General features: G+C 42.0%; 2 protein-coding genes across 4 annotated transcripts in view; one reads left to right on the forward strand and one right to left on the reverse strand.

The window, feature by feature from the left end:
* Window positions 1-1,035, reverse strand: part of EAF1 (ELL associated factor 1) — a 23,131-nt gene extending 22,096 nt beyond the window's left edge. Inside the window, exon 1 of the mRNA XM_074839792.1 lies at window positions 925-1,035. Coding sequence (XP_074695893.1) covers window positions 925-1,027 — 103 coding nt within the window. The 5' untranslated portion in view covers window positions 1,028-1,035. The remainder of the gene's footprint in view (window positions 1-924) is intronic.
* METTL6 (methyltransferase 6, tRNA N3-cytidine) lies at window positions 570-10,131 on the forward strand. 3 transcript variants are annotated; one of them, XM_074839782.1, is made up of 6 exons: window positions 570-698; window positions 2,724-3,100; window positions 3,793-3,927; window positions 5,161-5,331; window positions 6,835-6,976; window positions 9,628-10,131. In XM_074839782.1, the coding sequence occupies exons 2-6, from the start codon at window positions 2,822-2,824 to the stop codon at window positions 9,774-9,776; spliced, it is 876 nt and encodes a 291-aa protein (XP_074695883.1). In that variant the 5' UTR covers window positions 570-698; window positions 2,724-2,821; the 3' UTR covers window positions 9,777-10,131. The 3 variants fall into 3 exon arrangements, with proteins under 3 accessions (XP_074695883.1, XP_074695865.1, XP_074695873.1); XM_074839764.1 differs by lacking the exon at window positions 570-698 and adding an exon at window positions 1,007-1,159; XM_074839772.1 differs by lacking the exon at window positions 570-698 and adding an exon at window positions 1,602-1,841.
* The last annotated feature ends 1,905 nt before the right edge of the window (window positions 10,132-12,036 follow it).

Below are 12,036 nucleotides of genomic sequence, written 5' to 3' on the forward strand. Positions count from 1 at the left end.
TCTGCTCGCTTTCCTGGGAAGTGACTTATCAGAGCTGGCTGGAGTGGGGACAGCCAGGGACGGGCCTGCTGGGCTACACGTTGCCTCATCGCGAAAACAGCCAGTTAACGATCAAACAGACCTGCCGCGCTCCTCTCCAAGCACTCCCGCAACCTGTCCTGCGACTGCTATAAAAATCCCAAAAAACCCGCAAGCCACCCCCTCACGGAGCGGATCGCTTTATGCTCCTGGGCGATTCACGCACGCTTCATGGAAAACTTCCTAAAATGTTCGTCTGCCCTGGTCTGCCTCGCTCAAATCTCCTCCCCGCCAACAATCCCGGCCCGCATCCACCTTCCCCTTCTCCCCTCAGGCTGCCTGCCGGGGTGGGACACGTCTGTGGGGAAAACACTCGTGGGGGTGGCGCGGAGGGAAGACGGGCGCTGAGGGAGCGGGAAAGGGGGGGGGGGGGGGCGGTCGAGCGCTGGGGGGGGGGAAACGAGACGGGCGCTGAGGGGAGCGGGAGGGAAAGGGGGGAAACGGGCGCTGAGGGGGGGACGAAGCCCTGGGGCGGCGGTGCGAAGGAGGCGGCGGGGAGCAGAGCGTCCAGGGCGAGAGAAAGGCTTCGTCGTGGCGGGCCGGAGCGGCCCCCCACCCCCGCCCACCCCGAGGCCGGCAAGGAGTTAGAAACCGCGGCGGGACGCCGGGAGGAAACCTCGGTGAGGTGTCCGGGCGCCGGGCGGGTACTGCCCCCCGCCCCGCGGCCGGCCGGCGGGAAGGGGCCCGAGGAGAGGGGGCTTGCCGGCAGGAGCGGTGGGTGCGGCAGAATGGGAAGCGCCGCCGCGGCAGGCGGCAAGAGAACGGGATGCGGGGAGCGGGAGGAGAGGGGGGAGGAAGGGGCGGCCGCGGCAGGGCCCGCCGGGAGGGCGAGGGGGTGGCACTCACAGCGGATGGTGTGGAAGAAGGCCTTGGGCCGCCGCTCGAAGCTCTCGCCCAGCTGCAGCGGGTGCTCCTCCTTGTCCAGCACCGAGTTCGCCGAGCCGTTCATGTCCCCAGTCCCGTCCCGTCCCCTCCCCGCCCGGCCAGTCCCTTCCTCTCCTCCGTGCGCTGCCGCCCGGCGCCCTTCCGGGGACCGAGTGCAGCCGGGAAACTGCTCCGGAGCCGGCGGCGGCGGCGGCAGGTGCGGCGGGGCCAGGCGGGGCGGGGGCGCTGGGCCGATCGGGGACTGCTGTCCCCGCAGGGGGGGTGCGGGTCCCCGCAGCGGCGTCCCTCAGAGGAGAGGTGGGGGCCCGGCGCTCCCCGCCCTCGGCAGGGCCGGGCAGGGCAGGGCAGGAGGGGCCTTCCCTGCCGGGTATTCGGCCGCGGCCCCTCTGAGGGAGAAGCTGTTGGCGGGAAACCGGTTTCCCTGTGGGGGGACCGGGGGCGTGCATAGAGGTGATATCTGTTTGCGGTTTTAGGGCTGGATTAACCTTTAAAAGGCTCTTTAGCTTAAACGTAGGCTGTTAAAACCGTGTTATCATCGTGCTAACTTCCCACCACAGCTTTTTCTGGGAACAAATGGGTCAGTGAAAGGACTAGTTCGGATTTTTTTTTTTCCTAGGTTGTCCTGTGAAGAAATATAAACGTTGATCTTTTTGTAGCGTGCCAGGCATATACGAAAAAAGTTGGTGATTAAGCTTTTTTTTGAGGACGTACTCTTGAGAAGACTTTATATCAAAGGAACCTGCTTCTCCGTAACCTTTTGTGTTGTTTCTGAAAGGAAAAGGGGGTGTGACTCCCGTGAAGACAGACAAAATTTTGACAGTTCTTTATTTCCTTTGCACAAGTTTGTATTTTGTATTTGTATCGTGTAAGATAAATATGTAAGTGAAGTACTATTATTTTTTTTGCTTTAGGATGGGTATTGTTGGGTTTTTCTCATTTTGGTAAATGACACCAATGCCTGGTTCTGGACATGGACATAAACGAGGGGCACGTTTTGGCTACTGGGCTTCCTTGGGCATTACTGGGCCATGCAGAATTTAATTCACATGTGCCATCATCCAGGATCTGGATGTCTGGCAAGGCAAGAGTCAGAACTAGTTTAACATCAGAGAAAAGATTTGGATCCCTTCCCAGCCTATGCAGAACTCTTTTCATTGCTCAGTTTTTGTTAACTTCTGAAAATGAAACTACCTGTAATTGTTAAAAGTGGTGTGGATCCTCAGGAGGAGTCAGTGGAAAGCTGGCTGTGGGCAATTTGGCCACAGTACTGGTTTTGCGCTCTTGTTCAAGTGACGTGGTGTTATAAATGCTGATGTTTTCACCAGTGTTTTCTCACAGAGGTGAGAGCTGGAAGGAGAAATGCTAACATGAATACAGTTTGTTTCATCCACTTTAATGGGACTTTTAAATGTCACCTTTCAGTTATGATTTTTCTGAAGTGTTCTAACTGGGGTTAACAGGAAACAAAGCCCTAGCTTTCCTTTTAAAGTCAGCTTTAGTGAAAATAAGCTTAGAGCTGCACCATCTCTCTTTTGTTAGGTAGCTTTCTAGGATGCAGAGGGAAGACCAGCAGACTCTGTTAAGTATCTTCTTTAACTTTGACATCAGTGTGATGTTGTATGCAGTTGTTAGTTTGGATGGCGGATTTCTGAAATTAAGAGAAATCTGATGGAATTGCAGTCCATCAGGTAGGACAGATCACTGTAAGATTGTAGTAAGTGCACACTGAAACTCTTTCTCATTTTTTCTTCTGCTTCTAGATCCTCAGCTATTTTACCTAAGTGATGGAAGCATACACTAAAGAAAAACAAATCACCTTTGGGTCTTTGGCATTCATATTTGTGTGAAAGAATCTAGGATGTTCCAAGAAAAGGCGTCAGCGAATTGCTTAAATATAACGACATCTACTGAAGATGATGCTTTCCAGAAAAAACCCCATAGTGCAAGAATCCTTAGCCCAGAAGAAGCTGAGAGACTGGCAAAAGACCGGGTTTTGGTGTCTGAGTTCAAACAACTAAAACTGGAGAATGAGGCACAGAAGAACTGGGATCTATTTTACAAAAGAAACAGCACCAACTTCTTCAAAGACAGACATTGGACAACCAGAGAGTTTCAAGAGTTAAAAGCATGTCGGGAGGTGAGATCTATAAATCTATAAAAATAAGATCCCATCCTCTGTAAAAGATGGGATTGATTGTTTCCAAATGATTTAATAATACTTATAACAAAGCCATTAGGGTAAGAGCTGTCCCATGTTAAGTTTGCAGTGCCCTGCGTAGTTTCTCTTAATATCAAAGACCCCACCTCAGAATCAGATGCATCAGTTCAGTTTCAGTTTATAATTGACCCATAGTGGATACTGAGAATGAAATCTGGAATGTTTGTTTTGTGTCCTAAATAGACAACTTGTCTCTCTGTGATGTGTCGTTTTCAGATACAAGTTGGTGCACTTCAGAACGCTTTTTAAAGAAAAACATCCAGAATTACAGACTAACTGCAAAACATGATTAAGGGGAATAGCCAGATGCATCTGTTGTTCTCTATAGCTGAATGAAAGACAAGACAGAAATGGTACAACAATCTGTCGATTACTTAAGGGGTAGATGACTAAAGAAATATTAATACATTCTAAAAAGATTTGTAATTTTATAGAACTCAAGATTTCTATTTTGTAGTGTCAGATTATCCAATGGATGCCTACTTTGGTTTTTGAATCAATGGTAATTAAAATTGATTGTAGCTTTTAATATGTTGAGTGAACAACATCTCTGTTCATATAATGAGGAAAACAAAAATGATGTGCTTTATCTTGGATTTCTTCTTCCCCAGTTTGCAGATCAGAAACTGACCATTCTGGAAGCAGGCTGTGGGGTTGGGAACTGCTTGTTTCCACTCTTAGAAGAAGATCTGAATATTTTTGCATATGCCTGTGATTTCTCTCCTAGAGCTGTTGAGTATGTGAAGGTTGGTGTGATATTTGAAACTTCTTTTAGACTGTCTTTAGAAACATCTGAAATTACAAATGACTGGAACGACAGACTTCTCTTCCCTCCCTTTTTTTAAGAAGGGTAGAATAGCTTTTGCCAAAAAATGGAGACTGGTCCATTTCAGTGGAGCTCCTATCCAAGAAGCCGAATCGTTGCTCAAGATCTAGTTTTTCAGCGTCAAATTCAGCGTAGTGTTATGGTAATATATGTATATTACTTGAATGATTTGTGAAGACTCTGTTTTTGGGGAGCACTACTATGTCTCTGCTCACTGTGCAGTACAGGAAAATTTTTTTGGCGTGGAAGCTTGCCGTTGATATTTGTGGGATAGAGGGAGTCTCAAGGAGGATCTTGAAAACAGGGCTGTGAAAGTTGTTGTTACGGAAATTTGTAGCCTGAATAGAAATAGTATGTTTATGCTTATTCATATGTAGGGGGTACTGCAGTCTGAAGTTAAGTCTTCCAGCGAGGCTGGTGGGGGCTTTGGGCTTTAAAAGTCTTCTGGTTTATTAAGTTTGTAATCACAGGTAGATTTCTATGTATCTGTTATTTGAAAGCATTCTCTTGTGGGACATTGTGACTGAGAACCACAAGATACATGCTGCATATCTCATGGAAAAGATGGGAAGAAATATGTATGGCAAACAGGAGAGGGGACAGCAGCTCCCTGGGATACCACTGCTGCGCTGCAAGATGAGGTTGGGCTGAGTGTGTACCCCGGGTTTTGGAGCCTCCACAGCTCTTGCTGAATTTCTTTCTTGCCAAGAGCAGGTTTCCTTTTACCCTGCAAAACTGTGGGCTAGAACAGCCCAACTGCAGATTATGTGACATGAACTCGAACTGTTTACAGTCTACTTGTAGCTCAAGAGCTGTACTTCGATCACTTTGTAATACAGAAGTTCTTTTAATAATATTTCTGTATTTTTAAAGAGTAGAAGCAGCGGTAAAACAGAAACGGTATGTTTTCTGAACTGTCTTAACACACATTCCTTCTCAAACTCCTGAGAACAGAGTATTCTGGTAGTTGTAGTTTCACTGTTGTGGTATGCAGCAAAGAATTTCCGATTGCATTAGTCACCTGTTGGAAGTTAATGTGCTTTTGCCACCATGCTTTTGTCACTCTAGTGATTAGTTTCACAAGTTTTTTACTTTTTTGCAATAACAAATGCTGGTAATTTTCAGTGAAAGCATACTCTTTTCATTTCCCTAGAAAAATGCCTTGTACAGTACTGAAAGATGTAAAGTGTTTCAGTGTGATCTTACCAAAGATGATCTTCTAGAAAATATTCCAGCAGATTCTGTGGATGTTGTCACACTTATATTTGTACTTTCTGCCATTCACCCTGACAAAATGCATCTTGTCTTGAAGAACATTTACAAGGTAAAACCAGCTGATTTTACAGCCTTTAAAGCACTTTCCTTCTTTCTAGCTTGAAAGTACATTTTTTTTCTGAGAAAATAACCCCTCTTGTAATGGTGATTCTTAATACTATATTCCATGGATGTATTTAGTTAGTTCACCTAGTATATGGGACTACAATATGTTTTACCATGTTTTTTCTCTCTCTTGTGATTGTGAGGTTGTTTGGATTCTGAGCTAATGCATGCCATCAGCATAATGAAAAGGTATTTTGAACCTGTGACTTGGGCTCCTAGGTTGTATGCCACAAATAATGTTTATGGACTGCAGAAATGTCCGTCTTGATCAGGTGTGAATGACAGTGAAACATACAGTAACTTGCAGTTATTGTTATTCTTAAACACACTTGATCTGTGGTAATTTAGAAGTGGGGTGTTCAGAGATCAACATTAATCTAGAGAGACTCGTCTCCCTGGGCTGCCTTTGTTAGTTGATAGACTAGGATAGGCCCGTCCAGAGGGTGGTTTAAACAGTGTGAATTGTGATTGTTCTGAATTTCCCTGAGATGTCATATATTGACTGCACAGGGAAATAGTCCACATATTTTTTTTATTTATGCATATGTGTGTATTTGGGGATTTATATTATCAGACGACCTGTTTGTTTTATCCTCAGTAGTTTGAAAAGGGAGTGTTAGATTTTTTGGTATATCTCCAGCTGTTTTTCCAAAGTCAGGATTGGTTCTTAGCTCGTGCACATGAAAAGGCTAATTATTGTTTTCTCTGTGGAGATGCCTGGTTCATTTAACTGGCTTGTAGGTTTCTGCACAAATTTGCAAGTGGCAAGTACTCCTTTTCTTCTCTAACAAATACAGCTGGCATTTGATGAGGTAGGAAAGTGGCATGCATCAAATATCTTAAGTCAGCATGGCCAATGACCATGTATTTCTAAATTTTAAACTCTTTATGGCTTGATTCCTTTATCAAAGACCAATTAAAAAAAAAAAAAAAAACAAACCCAAACCTGCAACCATTTTCTTGAAATTTTTCCTTTTTTATTTCTTATTATATTGAAACATTTTTCTTTCTCACATGAAAAAAGAAATGTCATGATATTCTTTATTGTTAATCGTGAAGCAAAATCAGGTGCTAGACTGTGTACTACCCAACAAAGAAAATGCCCTGTTAGGACTTAATTTTTATTGTTAAACTGTATTATTTTCTTCTTTCCTCTGTATTTGAAGAGTGTTGCAAAAAGCTTATTTAGCTGATCAGCACCCAAACAGATATGTTAAAACTATTTGTAGTCTACTGTTCATGGGGAAGCATTTTTAAGAGCAGACAATCCAGTTTTTATACAACTTTTTTGTTGCACAGGGAATTAATTCAATATATATATCACTTCTGTATTGAATGTGTTAGGATACCTTGCCTTAGTTATATGTGTATGTGTATACAAATTAAAAAATTATATATGTGGCTAAATCCTTTTACCTCATTAAAGCATATATGTATTATGTGACAGGTATTAAAACCAGGCAAGTGTGTCTTGTTCAGAGACTATGGACTGTATGATCATGCAATGCTCAGGTTTAAATCTGGCAGCAAACTTGGAGAAAACTTTTATGTTAGGCAAGATGGGACAAGATCATACTTTTTTACTGAAGGTAAGACATCCTGTTGAGTGCTTTCTTTTCTGTGAATCTTGTGTTGAAATTTGCTTCAGGGAATTGCCAGCATGCCTGTGGAAGTTTTGTTTTAAACAGTTGAACTGTTAAAATTGTGGTGTACTTCATTTGCCATCCATTTTGGAAGGAAGAGGGTATTTAGACTGGCAGGACTTTCTGGAGCACTTTCTTGTTTACAAGCTTCTTGCACGTGCTATAATGTGCCAAGAGCAGCAGTTTCTGATTTTGCTGGATTTCATTCAGATTTGTTATCTAAGGGGAAAAAAAATCCGATGTTCAGTAACAAAATTGATTATCTTCATGAAGCAACTAAGCAGTTGTCTTGGCATCGTTCTTTTTGCAAGGCTATTCCTGGTGAGCAGAATGAGGTCTACTGAAGAAGTCGATGACTTCTGAAGCAGAACATGACTACGGGGCTGAGAAGCTTGTGCACAAATCATGCTGAGATAACACTGGCTAGCAGTAGCCACTCTGTCTTCTGTTACTTTAGTAAAGATGATGCAAAAAACATTTCCGTGTGGTACAATATTTAAACAGTTTTTTGTTCAGTGCTCATAATGCTTTAGGAAGGAAGGTAATTATTGCAGTTTACTGGTGGAGAATTTGAAGCATGGAGACATGAAGGAATTTGCTTAGACTCTCACAATGAGTTGGGATTATAGCTTGTCTTCTAACTCCCAATTCCTCATGCTAAACTTTAGTGAGCCGTTACTTCCCCCTATCAATTACCGGGCACTGTGTAATAAGAGCTGTGTGTTTATTTCTGTGGGGCTCTTTGTTCTTAGTCTAAAGCCAAATACAGCCACTGAAGAGACTGATTTGGAGCCAAGTAAATGTTATTCATATTTTATGACATATTACCTAATTGCTTCTGATATATAAAACCCATTAATCTTGTCTGAGCTCTCTCTATTCTTTATAGGATAATGATGAAATCTAAGATAATGCAGGCTGTGCTACAGCTTCATTGAAGCATTTCTAGAACTGTTATTGAGTCATTTTTAGTTCTGTTTAAACAATTAGCTCTTACAAAGAGGATGCATGCTAAAGGGAACAACTAAGAGACTGACCTAGCTGTGGAATTTTAAATCCCATTTTTATGGTGTGTTAGAATTGTTTCTGACTGAGAAATTCCTTGCTAGTGTGCATGTTTGCTTTGGGGGAAGAATTGAGGTAGGGAGGAGGAAGAGAAAGGAAGGAGAAAAGAGAGAATTTATATTATATTGCTCATGTTAGCAATTGTTTTGCCTTGGGTTGGTCTGTGACTGCCTCATGGACCACCTCTGCTCCCATTTTTCATCATTATGATCTCATTCATCTCGCTGATTTTCATATAAATATTGCTTAATGTTTGAATATTCTTTTGTTACTAGAAACATGACTCCCATAATTTCTGCAGTTTGCAACCTGTGCTATTTTTCATTTGTTTTGCACTACACTAGTACACCAAGTAATTGTTGCATAGGATGATTTGAAATGCTTATTTATAGTTTGTCTGGCCTCAGATAACGACACCGGGCCTCTTCCATGGAAAAAAAAATCCACTTCACTGTTTGAAATAACACTAAATTTGATGATGAATGGATGGTTGTAATTTTGTATTATGAAATATGTGTAACTTCCTCACAATGAGATTTCAATAGGTCCACAGTTAAGTGCTGTTTATTTGTATTTCATTGATTTGAGTCCCCCATTTTACATGAACACACTGTGTTTACAACCAGTGCATGTGGCTTCATGATGGGCTTAGATAAGCCTGTACTACTGCCAAAGTGGGTGGTTTTAGTGTCCTTCCTCAACACCCCACCCCTTCTAGTGCTGGGGTTCCTGTACCCACACGATCAGCTGTTTCACTGAGCCAATCCCCCTGAGCAATGAAAACATGGCATGTCTTTGTTTTCTGTCAAGTAGCACAAGTTTAGAATGGCTTAAATCTATTGTGAAATACCTCCTGAGTAAGTGAAACAAGGTGCAGGAAAGGAAAAGGGATGATTTTTAGTTAACATGACAAGTCAAAGGCATGAGCAGCCCTCTCTGCTGTGTAGGTCACCCTGTTTGTGAGGTACTTCTGCCTTCCCTAAGGGAGACATGCTTTGAGTAAGATCCTTTTGTTTATGGAAAATACTTTCTGTTTGACTTAGTGGAGGCTTGGTACCACCATATCTCCTTTGCAATTTTGCCAGTGGCATGTGAATGGTAACGTAGGGTGGTATTCTTCCTCAAGCAGAGATACATCTACAAGGCTGGATTACCTTTGAAATATTTTAAATAAGCAATGTATTCAGCTAGCAAAGTTCAGCTGCATGAAGTGAAAATGCACTGGCGTCAGTCACAAGGAGGATGACGAGACTCAATAAAAATAAGAGATGTGGCGAGTTTTGGAAGCTAAACAGGGTAACTAGCTTAAGCCCCAGTTTTGCAAGCTGTTTTGGTTAGATTGGTGTTTCTAAAGGAGATCTGTATTGACTTTTATTCAGCAGTCTGCCTGCATAGAACAGCTTGAAATCTGAAGGCCTGTGTGATTTTCGTGCTGTAACACATAGGAACATATGCTTATATAAATGCTGACTAGTGTTTTAAAAATAGCTTAAATGTAATATTTCATCTTGTTTTTTTAAATTCTCTTCCAGAGTTCTTGTCTCAGCTTTTCAAGGCTGAGGGATACAAGCAAGTGGTCAATGAATATGTGCAGCGAGAAACTGTGAATAGAAAAGAAGACTTGCGTGTTCCAAGAGTTTTTCTTCAAAGCAAATTTCAAAAGCCTTTCAGTGAGACATAAGTTCTTGCTGATTAGCAACAGCACTGCTTGTTTCACATGGAAACTAGCACGTAGTTTTTCCTTGTGTGTGCTCATCTTTCTGGTAAACCAGAAATGACTGCATCTAGTACTTGTTAGTTTCCATCCTCAGATATGAAATATGAATGCTATTTCTAATTCAAATTTAAGGTGATTTAGTGATGCAGGCAACCTGTCGAGTATTTGTATTCCTGTTTCTAAAGTAAATCCTGTGCAGCATTCTTGAAGGATCAGGTAAAGCACACTAAATATGGTTAATTTTAAGCACTAGTTTTCATTCGTTAGTATCATAACTGTTGTTTCCATTTTTATTAAAAACTATTTTTTAAATAAGTATCCCGTGTTTCCTCTCACTTCTGTTTTTTGTGGCCTGTTAAAGTTACAGTATTTCATCTGTACTTGTAGGACTTCTGAGTAGAATTTCCTCAGATACAGGAATGAAACAGACTCAGTGAGTGGTATAATGTAAGCTGCTTTGGTATTTTAATAATGGTATCTTTTTAATGTGCTCAGCATTTAGATATATAAACAAATCTTTATATTCTAAATAAAAACCTAATTTATCTGATTTCATGCTTGAAGAAAGTTGTTACAGGATTAGGTTGCCTTTATCCCTAATTAATTTCAGACGTTCTTTGTTTGATGAGCAGAAATTGTGGTTGTGGTTGTGCAAGTCAGTGAGTCAGAAGTACTTTTCTTTATACCAGGTGTAGTCAACTGCTTCTTTCCTGAGCAGAGGTCTAATTCTTTTCCATCACTCTCTCAGGAAAGGTGTTGGTCTTTGCTGTTCCTGTCACTAAAAGCCACTGTATTAATGCTGTGGCTTATAGCCTGCCACGGACTTAACTGCTTGAAGGAACTTCATCCTTTCCCTTCATCAGCACTGGCGCTTTGCACTGCAGAACCTCTTCTTTGTTCTTGGATGATATAATCTCAAAAACGTGTCTGGATCTTTAACCTGCATTTTGAACAGCTGCTCTTAAGCAGAGGAAGCTCGGAAGTATCCAGTGACTTGTGCAATGGGCTGTGCTGATCTTGTGTAATGTACACAAGTTGCAACAAGGGAAATTCTAGTGAAATACTAAGATTTGTTTATTTTTTGTGTGTAATGGGAGGTCAGATACTGGTACAGGGCCCAGAGAGGTTGTGGAACCTTGGTCCTTAGAAGTACTTGGAAATAGACTGAGCAAGGCCTTAAGCAACCTGTAGCTTTATCTGGGGGTGGCCCTATTCTGAGTAGGGATTTCATCTCTTGCAGTATGTATTAGTACGTGATTGATTGACTCAGGCTGTCATTCACTGGACTTGTGTGTTGCTAGACGACCCAGTCATACACAGTCATACAGTGATGTGGACCAGAGCTGAGTATTTGCCTCTGTTTATGACAAACCAGCTGTAAGATGTGATAATGATTTTTTTTTTTCAGCACTCTTAACACTGGCTCTGTGTGCGTGGAGGGAAAAAAGTAAGAACTTTTCCAGCATAAAGCCTAAGGTTTCAAAGTTAACCACTCAGAATTTTTTGAACAAATTGGAGCTGCCTGAGGTCTTACTCGGTTGATACGTTTAAAAATAAATTTGCAGCAGATCATTGCTTTGCGTCAGGGTACCACAGCTTTTTTTGATCTGATACCATGAGCCCCAAAGCTGGATTTATTATATCATCAAACTTTGGCCTCAGAGGAGAAAGTGATTAAACCACACAATTCTCCTAACGACTCTTTTGAGGAGGGTTATTACATGACATCTCCCTTTTTTATGGAGAGTATCATCCCAGGGATTTATGCATTGCTGACCCCTGCTGTGCAACCCATTAGCACTTTCTGCCATACTAGTAATAAATATCTAGTAACATTTATAGTAAATGAAAAAATATGTTAAAAAGGGGTATAACAACAATAGCATTATTCTAATCTGAGCACTCATCATTTTGTGGCTTCCCTTAGCAGATGTTCATCTTCAGAGTAGCAGTTCTGCAATGACTGCATGTAGTCTGACCTCTGTTGATTTTTAGTGGGGTTTGAACCCTGTAACACCAAGTGCCTTACATGACTGGATGTTTGGTCCTTTTAGAGTTTACAGCACATAAACAAGACTGAAGGATTGCCTTGCGTGACGCCTCATCACTTTGCCATATGATTGTCAGCATATGCAAAGGCAAGTGCACTGAGCTGGGCATGCCAAAAAGGAAATGAAAAGTAGGCGAGTATTAAAAATATTAATCAGAAGGTTTGAGTCAACCC

This window comes from Strix aluco, chromosome 1 (assembly GCF_031877795.1).
Source record: "Strix aluco isolate bStrAlu1 chromosome 1, bStrAlu1.hap1, whole genome shotgun sequence".
NCBI classification, from domain to species: Eukaryota; Metazoa; Chordata; class Aves; order Strigiformes; family Strigidae; genus Strix; species Strix aluco.